At 40.0% G+C, this 22,440-nt stretch overlaps 1 protein-coding gene across 19 annotated transcripts in view; it reads left to right on the top strand.

Annotated features, from left to right (window-relative positions):
* LOC107377409 (adhesion G protein-coupled receptor L3) overlaps nt 1–22,440 on the top strand; it is a 410,636-nt gene that overhangs the window by 229,291 nt on the left and 158,905 nt on the right. For 10 of the 19 annotated variants that reach the window (XM_070547650.1, XM_070547655.1, XM_070547644.1 and 7 more), the window contains 2 exons: nt 14,175–14,190; nt 20,828–21,636. In XM_070547650.1, coding sequence (XP_070403751.1) covers nt 14,175–14,190; nt 20,828–21,636 — 825 coding nt within the window. The remainder of the gene's footprint in view (nt 1–14,174; nt 14,191–20,827; nt 21,637–22,440) is intronic. The other 9 variants (XM_070547651.1, XM_070547669.1, XM_070547672.1 and 6 more) reach the window with 2 other exon arrangements.

Raw genomic sequence — 22,440 nt, 5'->3', positions numbered from 1 at the left:
TGTGTCTCCCTTCCTACACAGCCGGCAGTAATGAAGCTCTTAGATTCCCTCAGCGGCTCCTCAGAATCTCCAACCTGTCACACAAGAATACCCGTTCAGACCTGCGTTGCCGTATTCTGCCATTGGTGAGAGCTCGCTGTTCTCGCTAACACCAAGCATCTCCCTTCTTAATTAGTCGCACCTTGTGTAGTTTCCATAAATTAACCGATTTAGTCTAAATGAGCGGCGAAAAGGATGAGGTAGGGTATAATTACACGCCCTTTCAGGGAACTGCTTTTGTTCTGTTCACTTTCCAGAACTGGCACTTGAGAGTATACAGCAGATGTAGTGGGGAAGAGTGAGAAACAGAAAGGAGAAGAGAGTGGAAGAACAAAGGCAGAGAACCTGCTGGTAGTCTGTTTCTATACATAAACCACCGGTTGCCGCCCGCTGTTTGTAGCTAATAAGGACATTGTAGAATCCTGTCTGTCGCAGTAGGATCCAGCTCAGCCCAGTCGGACGCGGCTTACAACGAAGAAGCTAAGCCAGGGCGTGTGATCATCCAATCACTTCTCACATGTAGACAAGCCTGTGTCAGCCGTATAGAAACTATGCCATTCAATTTGTTATCTTTTCATTTTCATTCCCACTCGCCTAATAGGTACGATTTGTGTTTCTATTGATACACCTGCTAACAGCTTTGGGGGGCATGTTTGAATAATAGAATAGATTGTTTTGGCAAGTTTTACACAGCACTTGCTACCACAGTGAGCTGGTAGACACAACCATGAAATTGATGCTCTACACGTGCCCATCACTTACATTATAGCTTGGATCTCACTTGGAGTGATTATGGGTCTGTTCTGTAGTGGTCACACATTAACCATATAGCACCTGTGTGATTGGTCTTTCACGGCTGTTACCTGAACACACTGTCTCAGCAGGGGGCCTCGGTGTTGTGATGTGTTTACGTGGATCACAAGGTTTGTCTTTAAATGTACTTGAAACTACTTTAAGATTAAAACTATGATATTAAAGTATTAAATATACATTTCTCAACACCACATGTACAGTGGACCACAACATTGTTTCTTTTTGCAGTCAAAATACTGTTTTCACCAGTATTTTTTATATTTATTATTACTTTAATATGAATTTAAACAATATGTGAAATTTAAACAATATGTTAAATTATCACAAAACAGTCTAACGTCTCATTCATGTTCGAAAGAAGGTTAAACTGGAATAGATTTCATTCTCAGACAGCTGGGGGTTATCAGTTTTTCTCCTTTTCAAAAAGCTAAAGAAGGAAGTAGTTACTGTTTAAATCCTGTGAGCTCACTAGGTTGCAGAGTCTGCTCCGAGCTAACGCTGCTTCACAGGCTTTTGTAGTTTGACACAAGAGGGGCAAAAAGCACCAGTTGTTTATTGAACTAAAGCCAGTAAACAGGAACAACCCAGACATTATTTCTTGTACCCCTAAGAAGCCACAGTATCCTTTAGTTTTACTCTTATCAGGTGAAGTGTTAGCGAGAGGCTAACGTTGAGCTAACAATGCTAACTGTGAATTAGAAGGAAATATTCAGCTCTAAAATTATCTCAAACAACTTTTTCAACTACCAACTCAATATTACAGTGTAACGTATGTGCGAATGGAATACTGAGTGAATTGTGGTGTTTTACTTCATTTAATGAAGCAAACTACCATAATAAGTGTAGTAAGTGCTCCCTACATAAAACACCCAAGAGTGCTATTATCAAATACACTAACGTATTTATTTACTTATCAACTTACTGTGTATGACTCGTCTTAACTTGTCATCTAGAATCTGTAACTGTTACAAGCTATGAAACTCACGGAAAAGGCAGTAAAAAAAACTAAAATTTGCTTAGAAAAATGGACTGCAGTACTCAAATTTGACCACAGGATGGCATTCTTACTTCATTCTTACATATTGTGCCTTGGTAATTGTGGTCCACTTTCAATTCTAATTTCTTAAATCACACATTTTGGTCCATATTTATGTTTTTTTAAAGTAAAAATGTGAAAACGTCACATTCAAAACCTGCTACACCTGCAAAGGGCTCCTGAGCCTTTAGATAGTCTCTCAGTCTAAGATGAATCGCTGATATAAATAAACTTTTCCACCATATTCTAATTTTTCCTGTTTCACCTGTAGGCTGTTCTCAGTACATTTATTTAGTATTTTCGCCCTTGAGGCCTCCACATCAAGTTCATTAGATCTAGCGTGGGAGTCAACAGTGTGACAGCAAATACATCACACCACCACACCCTCCTCCGTTCCAGCTGAAATGACAGCATTACACCCCTTGTTCAGAAAGCTTTTTTCTTTTTCTTCTTCTTCTTTCTTTTCTCCCACCTGATCAACCCCCCCCCCCCCCCCCCCCCCCCCCTCCTGCCATGTGTGAAGGGAGGGGGCCTCTAATGCTAACTCATCAATCAGTGACAGCTGACCACTCCCCAGCCCACGCAGCACGCTTTGATGACTGGCTTTCTGTCACATATCTCAACAACAACAGATTAACAGAGGAGCCGTGACCTGAATTCACAGCCACCTGCTCGCCACTAAACTATTTTGTTAAAAATATGTATCCCATTCACTTCCTTTGTTTCAGGTATTTTAATAACTCTGCTACGCTATCATAATTTACTGGTGCTCCCAACAAATTAGAGCAATTGTTTTCAGTTTGACTTCTAACAACTCAGTCAATCATTATAATAATCATCATTATCATTGCTGTAATTATCACTCACTTGATAAAGAGCTTGTTTTTTTAACAGAGAGCAATTTTTGTATAAAAGCCAAGAGTACAGCCCACAAATATACAGGGAAGTATGGGCAAGGATAATAAATGACTCAAAACTTTAATTTTTTACCTAAAACTGTTGGGACAAAATTCTTGGTATGAGATCTGATGTCCAATGTAATATGGGTGTACTAGAAAAATAACTGCAGATTTTGAGGTAAACACAACAGAATTTCCCCCTGTTGAGAACTACTGCTACATGGCTAGGCAGTAATTACCATCCATCCATTTTTTGAACCCACTTGTCCACGCAGGGTTGCAGGGGGGCTGGTGTCTATCTCCAGCAGTCAACGGGCAATCAGGCGGGGTACACCCTGGACAGAGAGCCAGTCCATCGCAGGGCAATACAGAGACACACAGGACAAACAATCACACACACACACACACACACACCTAAGGACAATTTAGACAGACCAACCAACCTAACAGTCATGTTTTTAACTGTGGGAGGAAGCCGGAGTACCCGGAGAGAACCCACACACGCACAGGGAGAACATGCAAACTCCATGCAGAAAGAGCCCAGGCTGGGAAGCGAACCCAGGACCTTCTTGCTGCAAGGCAACAGCTTTAACCACTGCACCACTGTGCAGCCCGCAGTAATTACCAATGTGGATAAATTACCAGGCTAAAGGGGTGAATCTAGACTTTAGGAAGCAGTTTCCCATCTCATTTGTTTACTTTTTAGAGATAGAATAATCTGAACAAATGCTTTACAAGCTATTGAAAAGTCCATAAATATTGTGATGTAACACAACACGAGCAAAAGCTTTTAGCTCAGTGTTTTCCTCCACCACACACACACACACACACACACACACACACACACACACACACACACACACACACACACACATACACACACACACACACACACACACACACACACACACACACACACACACAGACACAGGGATTTGTGTCTGGAAACTTGTTGGGGTGTATCGAGGATACAGTTCTAATTAGAGATCGGTTTCCTTGGAGGTTTTCTCCTTTTAATGATCACCCTACTAAACAAAGCTCATTTAATATGTATTGTCTTCCTTCTTTTTTGTTCTCCTTGTTTTAATTTTTCTGCCAGTGCAGTCAAAGTGCAAACTAGGGTTATGTGCTTTTGTTCTGAGAAGGATACCATACCTTCCACGATTATTGATTGATTGATTGATTGATTGACTCATAGATTGATTTGCATACATGATTAAAATACAGCAGAAAACAATACAAATATAGAATAAAAAAGAATAAACACTCTAAGAACATAACAACTCAGTATTTAAATGTTTGCAATAAAGTTTAGACCTAATGAATCCGACCTTGTTTTATGAGATTGATGTATTCATGATTTACCAATATAAGCTTACCAAAAGCAGGGAAAGTATTTCTTTGTTACAACATGACTTTGCTGTAATGAGTCTTATAGTGTTGGAAAGCCTGATTAGTCACTTTTGATACAAGACTAAACATGTAAGGATCATTCATCTGAGGGATGAGAAACGCAATCAGCGTGTAGGTAGCACCTCCAAATGATGGCCCAAAGTATCCTGCAATATTCTGCTGTTGGTATTATCTCTCGCATCTTCAGGTACTACCAGGTGTGTTCTAGTTACAGGTGTACGACTGGGACATGATTGAGAACTCTTGAACAGCTTCATTGTGCTGAATGCACTAGAGTAACCAATGCCATCGTGGAAGTTGATATTCAACCACTCCTGGTTGAGGAATGAGATATTCTACAGAAAAATATGACTGGATTGGAGATCCACTTTGTTGTGGCTGTGTGAGAGTTTTCCACATGCTCCTGAGGCTCCTGATAGTGTAACAACCTCTACCAGTAGTGAGAGTAGGACTACAGCCCATTTGTGTGTTTTTTTTTCCTTCTCACTGCGTGGCGATGCAGTCAATCAATCCACCAAGCAACTCAGAACACCAGTGAATACCAACAGGAGAATAAAGCTCGGGGTTTTGCGACATTTTTAGGGCAATACTCACACGTTTAGCTGTTTAGCACAAGCGCTACCTCTTAGTGCCTAAACAACCTTCAGATGGATTCCCATGATCCATATGTGACCAAACACCAGTTTTTTGTTTTTTATAACTTTTTAAACATGTTTAAATCTTTTTAAATATGTTTAAAAATACACAGCAAAACAATGCAATGTAGAATTTGAAGGTGAAGGGAACAAACACCCCCTCTAGTGGCTGGCTGCAGTATATGTGTTATGTCCCACACCTCCATTATAAAAGAATGGGGCTTGTTCTTTAATAGAAAGTTGAACACATCAGGTTCTTATTGAGATTTAGAGTTTTTCTAATTCACATGTTTTTATTTTTTTTTATTTTTTTTACCTTGCAGCTGTATGTTCAAATTGTTATTTTTCCAAAAAGTTAAGTTGTATTTATTTAATTAAACACTCATGGGATATTTTGGCTGGGGTTTTCAACAGCAGAAGGCAGCAGAAATGCTCCATCCATCTTTATTTACACACCAAAATTCATTCTCTTCAATATTAGATCCCAAAGGTTCATCAACTCTTAGCTGTTCTACTGATCCTATTGCACGATTCAGATAATCTACACATCTCTTCTACGTGTTCTTAGTGCCTCCCATATCTCCCTCCCTTTGTTCTCCTTCATAATATAGAAGTCCTTGAAAATCATGACATATTTAAGAAGGTCCAATTAGATTACTCCTGCTCCACTTGCTTCCATGCTCCACTAAAATAAATTACATTTACTTTAGGTTTTCTTTCCCCTGGATTCCACTTGTCTTCTCACCCTCTGTTGGTTGGACCCATTTGGGACACCCGACTGGGCGATCTCCAAGTCCCTGCACCTGTCCCTCAAAGGGAGACAAACACATGTGCATGAACAATCCCACAGGCAGAAGAGGAAGATGCCTGCACACAGATGGCATCCTGCATTGTCAAGGTTATAAGATAGCAACGCTGCTTCCCTGCAGGAGAGACAGAGAAAGCGATGGGGACAGAAAGGAGACACCATGGGGAGGAGATTAAATAAGTAGCTGAAGGCAGCACAAAGAGAGCAGACAAGTGGTTGAAAGGGGTAAAAAAAAGGAAAAGATGTTGAGAAATGGAACCTGTAATGATGGTTTGGGAGACACATGAGTGCTGGCCGAGGAAAATGATAGGACAAAAAATAAAAATGAGAGGGACTGAAGAGGGAATTCAGAGAAAGAGAGATGGTAGCTGGCTGTGTCCTCCCCCATCCTTAGGCATATGCTATTCAAAGCCCTGTAATCTGTGTCATTAATTAAAAAGCTGATGGGATGGAGTTAAGGGGGCTTTCACTCTTCAGCTCCTTCGTTGAGACGGAAGGGAGAGATGGGGCGGTGTGGGAAGGGAGGGATACAACAAAAAATATTGCTGCCATTTCGTCGTGAATCTCTATTAGTGGCTAATGATACCATTCTTATACCTCTCAACCATTAGTGTGAAATTGGGAAGCATTAATTATTCAAATGAAAATCCATACGGCTGCCACTCACTTGACGGGGTCGACGCTGAAAGCATCAAAAGTTCTCCCGCTGTTAGCTGCTCGGCATGCGCCTTTGGTACAGTAGAACACAATAGTTGGAAATTATAAAGGAAATGATCCATTATTCAACAAATATAGAATGGCTGATTTGATGTGGCGGATATAGAATAAAGGATTTTATAGCATATTGTGTATCAAAGCAGCAGAGTGCTTCAGCCTGCCTGTTAAACTTGAAACACATACGCTCAGAAAGCAAAGCGATCGTTGCATGATCTCTTTTGTTCCTTTTCTTACACCCACTGACGTAGTTTCCTTTAGTACCTCTACCTTTACGCTACTTGTTCAGCCTGTTAAACCTTCCAAGACAAACTGTTCCTTTATAGGCAGAATCAGCCATGCTACTTTTCTTCCCTGGTGTTTGGCAGTGAGCCCCAAACTTCAAGCCCACTTTCCAAAAACTCATTATTTCGTCCCAACTTGTTGCCAATTTATGGCTGCATTCAGGTAAAATTGGCCTGAGGAAACAATTACCTGGTCAAGTGTGTCATTAAGTTGAATGAATGCAAACAGACACTCAACAAAGATCCATTTAATGAGTGAATTTATCTCATTTTGTACGTCACTCGCTGATTTGCGTTGACACAAGTACTTCATTCCTGAACTAGTTAGATAAAAGGTGTTTGTTGACCAGCAAAGACGATGCAACAAGCTTCACTTGCAAAGCTCCCGCTAGAAATTTCCCCAGGTTTGCCTGTTTACAACAGTTTTGTTTTACAAAAAGGAAAATTTTAAACTGGCAAATCCTAATTATAATTCTGCCAAATCGTATTCCGAAATGGTAATTACAGCTGGTTATCTCACTCCTCTGGCAAAATGAAACAAGACGGTTGCATATTTGAAGCAACATCCAACTGGCCTTCTTTTCCCCAAACAAAATTAGTTTTATGTTTAATTGGAAATTGCAATTATTTGTCAGACTTCAGCTGGACTCCTTAAACTTGTCTGTGACGAGGACACGTTAGCATTACAGAAACTTGTTTTACCATTATTACCGTTTCAACTGAAATACTTTACTTTAAAAATCATTTAGAGCCTCACTGGAAACTAATCTCGCCATCAGGTCCTGCTCCTTGTCTGGAAGCTTGTCTCTGGTCTGAAACCTGTCTCCCCTGGCCAGCACACGGCATGTGGCCTTGGTAGTCCAGTGGTTAGAGTGCTGGGCTGGCATGTAGTTTCGCACAGGTTTGCATCCTGGTCTGAACAGTAACTATTAGTAGTAGCTAGTCTTGCCAGGAATCTTTTCAACCCTTTATTGGAAAACTATTTAAAATGTAAGACCTAATGTGTTATTTGCTTGTTTAGCCAGTGTGAGTCCATGTGAGGTCATTTATTTAGCCTGCCTCAGCTGGATAGTTAAGTTACTGCCGACACCACCCGGATCGAACTCACGTCAGCACATGGCAAAACTGAGATGGTAGACAGATGCCTTAATCCAGGGGTTCCCAAAATGGGGGTCCGGACCCCCAAGGGTGTCCCCACAATTTTGTCTTTGCTGAGATTGTGAGATTGGCAAGAATTTATTTGTAAAAATTACATTAATAAACTCCCAATAACACACCCTACAGTATAATGAGAACTCCATATATAATTTATAACTCTGTGTGTTTGTATAAAGATGGTAAATTATCACATTTAATGTGAGTACGTATGTAGGAGTTGGGGTTGGGGGTCCTGACTTGTCTTGGACATGAGCAAGAGGGTCCTCAAAAAAACAAAAAAGAAATTGGGAGCCCCTGCCTTAACCCCTGGACTACCACAGCCAATGCAGCAACTGACTCGCCTAAGACGCTGTTTTGTTGGAGCGGGCAAGAATGGAGTTTCACTGAAACCAAGCGTTTTAGTTGCAGGTATAAGTTTAGGCTGACATAGTTCTTTTGTTTAAAATACATGACATTGCAATATTGCCATTGGTAATATTTGTATAAAATACTGTGCTTACCTTTGCCCTCAAAGTTTAAAATAGCACAACAGGGAACCTTTAATAAAAACTACAAAAAAGTTATCGTTTAACCCTAGCCCCAATGTCTTGATTCACTTTTGATGCCTAAATGGTGACCATAAGGAAGAAGCACAGTCTCACCAGAATATGACTTTTTAATACACTGAATGTATAAAAGATTTTTTATTTAGTGAAAGTATGTATTTTTTTAAACTTAAAATACATCGGCATAAATTTCGTACGAAAAACTTCAGCAGCAGAATTTTAAGGTAAAAACTTCAACTTTAGAAATTCAACAGCAAAATGCAAAAATGCATGAGCTGACCCAAGCCAATGCAATCATCACTCGAACAAGTCGACGCCTCACTGGAGTCACATGATCAGAAAAGTTTAATTTAATTGGCTGAAAACCACTCGACTCGACTGAGTGACATTACTTTGGCTTGGGTCACCAGGAGGTCACCTTTGTTGTTGAATTTTTGCTGTTAAATTTTAAGTTTGAAAATTCAAATGCATAATTTCACAGAATTTTTTTTTTATTGTCCCAAATATTTGATACTGTATTTCTTCCATACAACCACATGTATGTATCTACATTAGCATACACAATAAAGGGCTAGAACCATATTAGTTTTATAGAGACTGAGTTAAGATTCATGCTACGGTAGCTTAAGGTCATTCACAGAATATCCTGAGAGCAAAATGATGGTAAATGGTAAATGGCCTGTATTTGATATAGCGCCTTCTAGAGTCCTGGAACCCCCCAAGGCACTTTACAACACAATCAGTCATTCACCCATTCACACACACATTCACACGCTGGTGGGGATGAGCTACGATGTAGCCACAGCTGCCCTGGGGCGCACTGACAGAGGCGAGGCTGCCGAGCACTGGCGCCACCGGTCCCTCCGACCACCACCAGCAGGCAACGTGGGTTAAGTGTCTTGCCCAAGGACACAACGACAGCGACAGACTGAGCGGGGCTCGAACCTGCAACCTTCCGATTACGGGAAATGATCATGTTACATTGTGCTTAATGTGGAGACCAAATGGGTTTTAACCATTTCTCTCAATAACAGATTATCATAGATTAAAACTCTGGCATTAAGGCAGCTCTCCATCAATGAACCAGTGAACATCTTTATGACTGAACCAAATTTTAGGATAATATGTTAATATTTCAAGTTAAATAAAATAGAAATGTCATCACAGAGAACATACACACATATATTTTATAAATAAAGCTTTTCTTTTAAAAATAATTATCAAAGGGACTATTTTGTGTGCTAAAAAAATCAAGAAATGCAAACAAGACTTCAGATCGAGTTCTTTAAAAAAGTTTATTTTGAAAGTTTCTCTGCCATTTTAGAGGAAGCAACATGGAAAGACGATTAGAACGGAAACGCAAAAGAAAGATGAGAGAGAGCTAAGTGCTGTTTAGTGACTCAGCGACAGCCGTGACCCAAATCGTATTAAGGTCACAATAGAGGTGGTGGGGCGGAGTAAAAAAGGATTTCAAATAAATCAATTCTCTAGTCTCAGCTTTTGCCTGCTGCTCGTCTTTTTCTTCTATCTGCAGCAGAGTAAATGTGGACGTCCAAAGCACACATCACAGTGGCGTCTCAGTCTGTGGTGACACATGAGCCGACATGACACTAACAAATTACTGTGAGTGTACTGACGGGTGACCTTATTGCATCTCCCGAGCGTCTTCCGGTCAAGTGAAAGAGCTGCATGCTGGCCCGTGGCTTTGGGGAGAGGTGTGTTTCCTTGTTGGGGGGGATTTCATCCACATCCCTTTACTTCCTTCTCACACCATCTCCCCTGGTGATTGCATCGTGTACCACTTTTCACATCTCCGCCACTAATGCCTTTTTTATAGATCATTACCTCGGTCTCCCCTCGCCACTGTTAGCGATCGTTCAATCAGAAACGCTAGCCTCCCCATGGTCCCCGTTGTGTGGCACTCGCTCATGGGAGGTGAGGAGGCTTCGATCAGGCGCGTTAGGCTTTTTACTTTGATTTGATGCATGGAGGTTCACATGCAGTTCTGTGTTATTAGCAAATCTGAGTCGCCAGTAATGGTGGTCCACATGTAGCCCAGAGCAACTTGTGCTCATGCTAGCTATGGACTTACTGTGCTTCAGCGACAGCCCGGGTGTTTGCTGTTAATGAGGTGCCGCGCTGTACCAGCATTCGAGTTTATGATCTGACACCAAGACAACTTGTTGAAAGCCTCTCGCCATTATTTCTTCCTCTTTTTCCATTGACTGCTACAGCCCTGCCTCGTTCTTTTTCTTTTCTCACTAGTTAATATTGTTCTTATCTAATAACTTTCCCATCTTTCAAACTTTGCCCAGCTTTCGCCTATCCATCGACCTCCGTACCTCACTCTGTTGCTCTCTGTGTTTGGTGGAGAGGAGTCCTGTAAGCTCTGGTAACAGAGGTTAATCCTCTCTTATTAGAAGCAGGATTACTGGAGGGAAGGGGACAGGAGCAGGCAGGCTGTGTGGATGGACGGATGGATGGATGCTAACCTCAACCTCAAATGGGGGGAATGACAGAAAGCCATGACTGACCTAAGAGGCTAGTCTAAAGAGAAAGTGATATAGAGGTTTAAGATGTAATAGCCTGAGTAGGTTTTTTTTATTCTGGAGGTTTTTCTACACTTGTTGAGCTGTGGAATCAAAACTGTGTTCACTGTTTCCTCGCAGCTGTCCTCATGGACACAACACTGTGTAAATGCAAAAGAAATTACTGCAGTTAAAGGCTGGCTGTCGGAGAACTTCCTTTGCCTCAACGAAAACAAGACAGACACCATTCTTTTTAATCCAGTCAATCCAAAGCATGCACCTGGTGACTTTCCTCTACCATTTTTAAATTTGAAAACGTGTGTAGGCAGTCGGGGAGTGAAACTTGACTCTGATCTGTCAATGAGCTTACAAATTAACGCTGCAGTCAGGTCTTGTTTTTTTTTTCAACTACGTTGCATCTCACGTTTAAAGTCAATAGTCAAACGACCACATCTGGAGTCTGTCGTTCACACCTCACTTTTGGACTTTGCTAACTCAGTCCATATTGGTGTCAGTGTCTCAGCAATTGAGCGTCTTCAGAGAGTGCAGAATGCAGCAGCTAGATTGCTGACAAACACCTCTAGACGCTGTCACATTTCACCTGTCCTTGCACGCTTGCACTGGCTGCCAGTTAAATATCGTATCCAGTTTAAGGTCTTATCCTTTGTTTACAACATCCTGAATGGTCAAGCCCCTGCTTATCTGTCAGACCTGCTCAAGTCTCATGTTCCACCCAGAATCCTGAGATCAGGAGATCACTTGCTTTTGTGCATCCCAAAAATGAAGTACCGTATTTTCCGCACCATGAGGCGCTATTAAAAACCTTTTATCTTCCCCTGAACCGGCAGTGCGCCTTTTAATGCGGATGTTCCTTTTATACATGTATTAAGGATGTAAGTGAAGCTAGCCACACCTGTGTCCGCAGGAAACAAAGAGCTGGCCTGTAGCACCGCCCACCCTCACCTAATAAAAGGTGACACTGAGAAGCTAGAGTTGTTCAGTTCCTATTGCACTAAGAAGATGGCAGACAAAAGCATATGGCCCCAGCACATCACCAACATAGACGAGGTCCTGCTTACCTTCGACATCCTGGTGAACTGGACCATGGAGAAAATGGGGACCAGCACGGTTTCTGTGCGGACCACCGGCCACGAGAAGTCCTGCTTCATCGTCATGCTCGCTTGCCAGGCTGATGGCCAGAAGCTGCCGCCGATGGTCATCTTCAAGCGGGAAATTTTACCCAAAGAAAAGTTTTGCACCGGCGTGATTATCAAGGCGAACCCGAAGGGCTGGATGGATGAGGACATGATGGTGGCGTGGCTGCAGGAGGTGTACACCAAAAGACTCAACGGCTTCTTCCACACTTCCACACCATGCTGATCTGCGACTCCATGCGAGCCCATCTCACTGACACCGTTAAAATCCAGGTGAAGAGGATGAACACGGAGCTCAACATCATACCGGGTGGATTAACCAAAGAACTCCAGCCGCTGGACATCGGGGTGAACCTGTCCTTCAAAGCGAAAGTCCAAGCAGCATGGGAGCGCTGGATGGCTGATGGCAAACACACGTTCACCAAGACGGGCAGGCAGCGCCGATCGACTTATGCCACCATCTGTGAGTGGATCGCTGATACCTGGGCCAACTTTTCCGTCCAGACTGTTGTTCGAGCTTTCACCAAGGCCGGGATCACAACAGGAGAGCTGAGCAACAACAGTGGCATTGACTCTGACGGTGATGAGCCGGGCGCGTCGGAGCCGAGCGCGCTGGGTTCAGTGCTGGGTCAGTTCTTCATGTCAGACACGGAGGACGAGGATTTTGAGGGATTTATGGACGAGGAATGAAAAAAAATGTGAGTGCTTTTTTCAGTAATGCTGCTGAATAATTTTTATAGCTGCTATTGAGCCTATGTGCGGACCAAACCTTTAACTAGGACGCTGATTGGCTGTGCGCCCTATAATCAGGTGAGCCTTATGGTGCGGAAAATACAGTACAAATCTCATGAGGAGCGGGCCTTTGCGTTCGCTGCTCCTAAACTTTGGAATGCTCTCCCTCTTGGTGTTCGACAGGCCCCAGAACTGGGTCAATTCAAGTCTGTACTGAAGGCCTACTTCTATCATTTAGCTTTTGATCAATGACCAAGCTTTTATTGTTTTAGAATCTTCCCTGTTGATATGTGCTAACCTTTTAGCATTATGTTTTTATTGTGACTTAGTTTTTACTCTAGTATGTTTATTTTAAATGTTTAGGTTATCCCTTTTATCTCTTTTATGATCTTTATCTTTTTTTCCTTTTATTACTACTTTACAGCACTTTGGTCAGCTGTCATGCTGTTTTTGAATGTACTTTATAAATAAACTTGATATGGCAAATCCCATAGTCGTATGCTTTATTATTATTTTTTGAATGAAGCACAATTTAATTAGACTTTTTCAGATTCTCTTGAAATATGATTCTCATAGCATTTTTAGATAAATTTTAAAAACACAATTTGTAGTTTTTACCATTAATGTGAAGAAGTGTCCATCAAAATGTTCTTGAAAAAGAATTAATGATGCTCAGCTGTTGAAAAATATTGGAGGCTTTGTAACAAATTACCATACAAATTGGGTCTAAAATACATGGGAGCGGGTCTAAGTCTCTGGACGATGCCATATTAGACACCATGTTTCCTTCTACAGGAGCCCGTGAGGACTAAACACATTTACTGATTTGTAACAAACGATTACAAAACTTTCACCAATAATAAATGTTGTTGTTTTACACATGTACCTCTTCACTCATTGCCAGTGATGAAAGGGAGTCTGATATGACTGTCATTTTGCTGGATGTTGCTCTCCCATGGATTTTTGACCCTAATGGCCCTCCGTTGGAAAGGTCTTACTCAAACACAAAATACAGCTTGCTTGCAATGATTTAGGTTTGTATTGCCCCTTTCCGCCAGGGAAAATACATAGTTTTACATACATACACTTTAAAATTAGTTTTGTCAAATTACCCTAAAAATTATTCCCAACTCAAGGGATGAACCATTAATGTTTATGCATGAATATTGTATTTTAACTTTGTTGCTGTGTTACTTTTAAGTTTGTAAAATAAGTATAATTTAAGACTTAATGAATGCGTCTCTCTCCTAACAGGATCCTCTCTGACAGCAAATGAATTAATGTTTAATGTGTTTTTTCCGACTAACCCCATGATCCTTTTGTTCTTTTATTTGACAGTGATATAAAGAAAATTCTCACGTGATTAATCTGTTCTTTATTTGTTTCTGTCTTTCTCTCCTCCATGCCTAAAAATAGAAGTGGAACAAAAAGGTAACTAAATGCCAACAACTCTTCTTTTATCATCTGCCTTTCCATTTACATCTGTGCTTGCATTTTCTGGTGAAGGTTCGCTACAGCAGGCTTCTGGCTTATCTCATATGTGTGTGTTTTGGCATGCAATTCATGTGGAAAATTACATAATTCAAGCAAAAAAAAAATAATACACAGGAAGTTGAACCATTTATTCTCCAAAATTATATTGAATAAATGTTTCAGTTAACCTGAACTCAGAGTGGTTGCACAGAAATCATCTCTGTCCACAAAACGAAAAGAAAAGTATCCAATTCATGTCAAAGTCTATGCTATCCATATAATATCCATATAACTCCATATACATAATTGATTGGATTAATCACGTTTTATTAAAAAAAACTGATACATAATTTGCAGTATATCATTACCTAATATCTTTCATTCACTACTTCATCTCTGCATTTTCAGTGTTGTCTGTAAATGTATCTAATAAAAGCATTAAAGGTGCAACATGTAAGAATTTGACTTTGAACTATTCACAAAACAGTCTAATGTCTCAATCATGTTGGAAGGAAGAAACTGAAACCGATTTATTTCTCAGCCAACTGGGGGGTTGTCAGTTTTTCTCCTTTCAAACAAAATGAAGGAGAGACGTAGTTACTGTTTACCATCAGTGAGCTTGTGAGGTTGCTGGTTCTGCAGCAAGCTAACTCTGCAGCATCGGCATTTGTAATTTGACAACTCCAGGCAAAAAGCTCCAGAGTTGTTTAAAGAAGTGAGGCCAGTATGAATGACCCAAAAGTTATTTCCTGTACCCATAAGAAGCCACAATATTTTTGTTTTACTCTAATATTGGGTAAATATGGCTAGAGGCTAACATTGAGCTAACAACGCTAATGGTGAATTAGAAGCAAATTGTCAGCCTTTAGCATCATTTCAAGCTACTTTTCAATGACCAACAACGGGATATTACCAGTGTTTGGAACGTAATTCATTATAGTTACTGATACTATTACAAGATTATAAAAGTAACTAATTACCAAGAAAAATAACTACTTAGTTACTTTTTTCCTTTAAGCATGCAAGAATTACTACAATAGTGAAATATAAATGACTAATGACTGGAACATAATACAATGTATGTCCAAATGTTTTTTTATTAACCTGAAAATTTTAAATAAATAAGCTCTTTACAGGAGGAACTACTAACAGGAGCATTACACTTATCTAAACTATTAAAAGGTCACTGTGTGATATTTAACAAGACCCCAATCAGCTAAAATTTAAAATTGCAAATAGAAACACCTGTAAAGGTTCCTGAGCCTTTAAATGGTCTCTCAGTCTAGTTAAATTACAGAAATAAATGTAATTTTGCACAGTATTCTAATTTTTCCAGCTTCATATAATTGTGTGTTTTTAGCAGCATTTCTGTTGCTGCTAATCTAGTAACGGTTAAATAAATAATTAAAATCGTTTAAAATGACACTAGAAGAGGCACAAATCTGATGGAGGACTTACATTTACTAACGTGGGTCAGACCCAACCACAGAAGAGCTGAAGCTGGGTGGTAAACACACACAGGTAGTTCTAATAACACCTGAGCTCCATGTCGTTTGAGACTGATGCATCAGTGTTACAGCGGGACTAAAGACATGATCAGAAACAAGTTACAGCTGGATGATCTAGGAAGGTAGAAGATCAGGACGTCTGAGCGGTGAACAGGTGAGCGGACCTTCGGGACGTCCGGCTGTCACGCTAAGAAGGGCACGGCTGCAGATCCACACCTGCAGCCGTAGATATTCATCATGTCTTCCTTGATCTTCACGGGCCGTGATGCGCTTGGATGAAAACATCTACCTCTTTAGCTCCTGATCAGCTGATGACAGCTTCAACACACCGCGCTGCTTAACGCACGCATTTCCTTATCAGTAACAGAAACGATCGTTTTGTTAAAAGAAGACGGTAATTAATTAGTTTGCTCGTTACAGAAAGAAATATTTTTTTAAATTAACGCGGTTATTTTAAACAGCGTTATTCCCATCACTGCTCTGTTGGGTCTACAGCAGGCAGCGACTGAGACAGTGGGAAGACTGAGGGTCTCCGCCCACAAGGCCAAACATCATCGTGTTTGTAAGTGCGTTACCGACACCTCTCTCTCCCTGGCTGCAGCTGAAGTGTGGCGGTCAGAAAGCCTCAAACTGTTGCTCAACGTTCGACAAGCACATAGTAACGCACAACCTTCCGTCCCCAGTAACGGTAACGGCGTTGCAACAGCAGGAAAAGCAATTAATTAGATTATTCCGTTACCTAAAAAATAACGCCATTAGTAACGCCGTTATATTTAAACGGCGTTACTCCCAACACTGGATATTACAGTGAAATGTATATATGAAGTGAATAATGAGTCAATCGTGGCGTTTTACTTCTTTTAACGAATCTTTCAGAACTATAACGTCAAGCTAACAGCAAGACGGCAATCAACCTCACTTCTTTTAACGCCAGAGACTAACTACCATAATAGGTGTAGTAAGTGATCAATACTGTAAAACTCCCATGAGTGCTAACACCAGATATAATAATGTATTTTTATCTACTTATAAACTTACTGTGTATGACTCGTTTGCTGATCCGTAACTGGCAAAAGCCATGAAACTCACGCAACGTGAATGAGAGAGTAATATTTTTATTTAGAAAAATGAACTGCAGTAACCAAATTTGACCACAATTTTTGCTTATTGCACCTTTAAGCACTCCAGGACCTTCATGACCAACACTGACTCTACCAAATGTACTCTAGTCCACTCGAAATCTAATCAGTTCACAACAGTTACATTCTGAAACAAATACATTTACACACAGTCCAATTCAAACCCCAAAAATTAAGTTTTGTCTGAATTGAAAGGCCACAAGTTGAGATTCTACCAGGTTTACGACTTTAGTGACATTTATTTGATGCTTCCCAAAACCTTTACCTAATGTATTAGTGAAGATTCTCAAGCATCTGTGTCATGCTGAACTTGAACGTTTTAAATTAAAGTCAACTAGACCTCTCTTGTTATCTGAAAAAAATAAAGACGTTTCAAGATAATAATAGAAGTCCTGTGATTGCAATTTAAAAGTCTTAAGATTATGTTTACCCAATGGACTGATAAACAAAGACTATTTGTCCAAGCTACACACCCTGCAGAGCCCAAGAGGTGCAAGAAGATTCAGACTGGTCTGATTCACATGCAAACAAATTTAATGAAATTTTGTTCACGGTGTGACTCAGATTCCAAAACATTTACATGTAATTCAATACCCACACCTCTGTCATCTGGGATTAGCAGAACAACTATAAAAGTCTTGCTGGTTTTTATGGATAAAAGACATTGTCGTAGTCTAATAAACCGATTGAAGCCATCAGACTTTGTGGATAAATACAATTTAAGATCGTCAGCATATGTACAAATTCATCCCATGCTGGCTAAAAAAATGTTATTTCATTAAATAATAAATAGACAAGTGGTCCAGTACTAATCTTTGCACAACTCCAGGATTGGGTGTAAGATTCAGAACGTATGTGCAGATACAGATTTAAAAATATTCACATAAAATCTGTTTCAAAGACAAAAGCTCTTGCTTTGTCTGAATCTAGAAGCAAAAAAAAAAAAAAACTTATGGAGATTTTTATCTTTAAAACAAAACAGATTGTATTCTTATATAGTTGGATTTAGGCTTTTTAGAAATCTTTCATAAAGTATAGCATATTGATTCCAACACCGTACCAAGAGGAACTCCATGACTTATTCTGGCACTTGAAGAAGTGTTTACATGAGCAAACTGGAATCTATCAAATAAATATGAGTTCAACTAGATTAGAGCTACTCTTTTCATCTCTGTATGATGTTCAATTCTTTCTCATGTACTGTACCATATTTCATCAGCAATATCAAAGAGAAGTTTATACATTGTAACATATGTGGTAAAGCCTCAGGGTAAGAAGCTGTTACAAACCCTCTCCTTGTTGAAATCTCATAACACCGGGATGTTTTTACTCCCTGCAATAACCAAAGATTATTCCAGCCCTGCTTTACTCGCTGCATAATATTAAACCAGAAAGCTATACAGCTTGATCAATAGCTTGTCCAATAAGCTGTCAGCATTTTTCAAATAGCTTCTACATGATGATGGCCATAACCTTCAGGGACTCATGAGTCAATGCAGGAGATAGATTATTGCAGTTGCAATCTTACATTATCAGCATTGTTTGAAGCTGGGCTAAATATTCTGGAGCTTCACTTTGTGCCTGGGGAGAATTGTTTCTGCAATCAGCTGTTGTCAGATGTTAAAACTGACAATGCAATGAATCAATAGTCAAGACTTGTGCTTTAATATTTGCAGAGTATATTTTAAGTTTGTAGAAATAAGAGTCAGGTTGTGGTAAATGTTGAAATAATTGTCTCTAAAGAAGCCATGGTTGTCTTTTTTTTCCTATTATCTTTAATGCATCACACTATTTCTGCATTCTTCTCTGTGAAAAAGCTCATTTCTGAAACCTAAATTGAGTCCAGCATGTGCTGTCAGTACAAAAGTGTACCCAGTCTGACCTCATAGCCTAGCACATCTTGTGTTTTTCAACTGGAGGAAAACAGATCCCTCAGCATTTAGCAGAGCAAACGCTGAAAAGTGTGCCGAGCCTCCGTGTCACCGGGAAGCATCTCGCCACATTTTCACCTGCAGGCAGACAACATGTTTAATCTTGGGAGATTACAAGGAAAAAGAAGCCTGTGTTTGCTCTGTTTTTTCCCTTGGAGTGCGCAGGTTCTGCTCTCAACGGATCTGCAGCTAGAACCTGTCAGCACTCTGTCACGCTGCTGCCCTGCCGTAGTGAACAAAGCTTTGTGTTTCACTCCTTAGGCACCGAGGGCCCACCCTTGTGGAAAACAGAATAAAGTGCACATATTTTTTTGTATTCTTTTAATTTATGTTTTATTGTTTTGCTTTATATTTAAATCTACTTTAATTAAGATATCAGATGTTGTGTTTTTCCAAAACGGAGAAAACGACTGTTTCCACAGTCTACCATGATCAATAGTAAACAGAAAATGGCTTTTGCAAATGGTGCCTGCTATTGACCGGATATTGTATTGCCATGACTTAGCTTTATCAGATTTGAGCACAAACCAGTTCACATATAATTAGTTTAGTGTGCATGGTGCTGTAAATCATTCCACAGATTAAAAACATCATGAAATAATGGAAAGCAGCCATTATTTAGATTATGTCATATTTTTATTATTATTTTCATTTTCTAAAAGACCTGCCTTGACCAATGATTACAACAGAGCTATTTATCAAAATAATTTAGGAGGGTTATATTTTCAGAACTCTAACTGGAAGGGAAACAAAGCATCAAACAGTTTTATTACTGCTGGAGTTTTTATTTGTTTGCGAACAAAAGCACGTACTGGAAAAGAAAAATGGTTGTGTGTGTGTGTCCGTGCGTGTGGGCGAGAAGCGGTGTATTTTGTTAGTTTTAACAGTATCTCCAACTTCTGTGTGCTCATAAAGTCATAAGATATAACCCTCACAATTTATTATTCCTTCTTTACAAACAATAAGTTGGGTTGTTTTAGTGGCGGAGATAAATCTTTTCAGGGTGAGAAAAACTGCACTAAACACATTTTCTGCAAACTGCAGGAACTAATTGAAACCCAACATGATACATGTTGAGCACAGTGTATAATCATGGAAAGCGAGCCTTCGTCTTGGTTGTGTACTGTTAAATTACAATTTCATGCTTTGTAGGAGGTGATTCAGAACTTGTTGGGGTGATATAATGAACAGCATTAATGATTTGTATTCTTTTTCAATCAAAATCTGATTATCCCAACATGGATCAAATGGTATCGAACATCTCCTGCATAAGGAATGATGACATGCATATTTTTACTTCAGTGGAGATTTTTGTCTTTGTTTTGACAAATCATAATTCATGTTGTACCCTACATTTCAGCCCTTAAATGTTGGTGATTTAAATATTTCCTGACAAAATGGAAATCTTGTAAAAGCATAATCAATTGTTGCAATAATCATTAACAAATAGTAAATGTGGTAAATGTCCTGTATTTGTATAGTGCCGTCTAGGGTTCTACCATCCCCCAAGTCGCTTCACAACACAATCAGTCATTCACCCATGCACACACGCTTAACATCCCAAAAACATCAGTCTATCTGTTTTTGCACCATTTATCCAATGATGGGTTGCAAAGGTAACCATTAGGTTTGAAAACCCTCAGAAAAGCAGCCCTAGCCATTCCCAGGCCAAAGTTAGTTATGTAATTTCCCCAGAAAAATTGTAACATACCTTCATATGTAATGTAACCAGGATACAGTTTGCAACAGTCCTAAGAGACATTATTTTGTATGATTAATGATGATACCAAACAAGGCATTATGTAAGTGCTCCTTCGTGGTGTGCCCATGAAAGAATTATCATATCACGGCTGAATTGTCCTATACTTTGAGCCAGTCCTTACATCAAAAATAAGGACAATCCTAACCTCTTCCATCAAGGCTCAAAACATCAAGTAATTTGGCCTTTATGTCAATGACTTCTCACTTTTGTTAATACCTGCCAATGTAACTCTATCATTGTCTTTCCCCATTTTTGGCTCCTCAGTATTCCTGTGCCCAGGGCTTCTGCGCAGGGTGTACCAGAGCGAACACCTCTTCGAATCAGACCACCAGTCCGGCGCTTGGTGCAAAGACCCACTACAGGCTTCGGACAAGATCTACTATATGCCTTGGACACCCTACCGCACAGACACCTTGACAGAATACTCATCCAAGGAAGACTTTGTTGCTGGTAGGCCAACAACAACCTACAAGCTACCACATCGTGTCGACGGAACAGGCTTTGTGGTCTACGATGGAGCGCTGTTCTTCAACAAAGAGCGCACACGCAACATAGTCAAGTTTGACCTACGAACTCGTATCAAGAGTGGTGAGGCTATCATAGCTAATGCCAACTACCATGACACGTCTCCGTATCGCTGGGGAGGGAAGTCTGACATTGACTTGGCTGTGGATGAAAATGGACTTTGGGTGATTTATGCCACTGAACAAAACAATGGACGGATTGTCATCAGCCAACTGAACCCCTACACACTTCGTGTAGAGGGGACTTGGGACACTGCTTACGACAAGCGTTCGGCTTCCAATGCCTTCATGATCTGTGGGATTCTCTATGTAGTAAAATCAGTCTATGAGGATGATGACAATGAAGCAACGGGAAACAAGATCGACTACATCTACAATACAGAACTAAGTAAAGATGGCTTTCTTGACATCCCTTTCCCCAACTCTTATCAGTATATTGCTGCTGTGGATTATAATCCCAGGGACAACCTGCTTTATGTCTGGAACAACTACCATGTTGTGAAGTACTCCCTGGATTTTGGAGCGTTAGACAACAGACTTGGTAAGTCCAACTTTACTCACTCTGCATTTTTCATGTATTACCATAAAAATGTTATGCAAATTGCAAAAAAGATACAAATCTGAAAAAAAAAAATGACAATGGAAGAAATTTACTTGCACCAAGTGAATTTAGAAACAAAACGGCAAGGCTTTTCATGGTATCTGACCTTGCAAAAATCTGTAGTATTTGTATTGGTTCATACCTGGTACATTTACTCATTTTTAATGAAAAGATTAAGACTTTCTTTCACGTTGAGATGCACAGTAAGCTTTTTCTCATCAAAAGCACTCTAGCAAAATCCTCTTTATGGCAGTCCATTAGTTTTACTGGCATTTTTCTGCACTCAGAAGGATAAAAATTTTTGCTTGTAATGGCACATTTGATCCACTGCCTTCCACATTTATGGTCTAATATTGGAAAATTCCCATTATGTTACAGTTGGCTTTCAGTTTTGCTATGTTGCATGTATAGTAGGTTTTTACGTTGTACTGCGAGGACTCTTGTAGCATTTTGACCAAATATGTTTGGAAACATTTATGTAATGGCTGTAACAATCGCACTTAGGGCATGTGTGCGCCTGTGCATTTCAAACTTAGTGGAACACGAGCAAAGTTACACCCAGGGTCTGCTGCTAGCTTAGCATGAAATCCAAGTTCACATACTCTTAAATTGCTTGTAAGCAACAATATCTGTTTCTTGGTAGTGTAACTGTCAAGACGTATACACAGTTTTACCAGTCCCTCTAACCTTAAGTTTACCATTTCACCTTTACATTCTTGATTATCGGAATTATCTCATTATTCC

This window comes from Nothobranchius furzeri, chromosome 2 (genome assembly GCF_043380555.1).
Source record: "Nothobranchius furzeri strain GRZ-AD chromosome 2, NfurGRZ-RIMD1, whole genome shotgun sequence".
NCBI classification, from domain to species: domain Eukaryota; kingdom Metazoa; phylum Chordata; class Actinopteri; order Cyprinodontiformes; family Nothobranchiidae; genus Nothobranchius; species Nothobranchius furzeri.
Note: the sequence above shows the minus strand (reverse complement) of the source record. Positions and strands in the feature narration are given on the sequence as shown.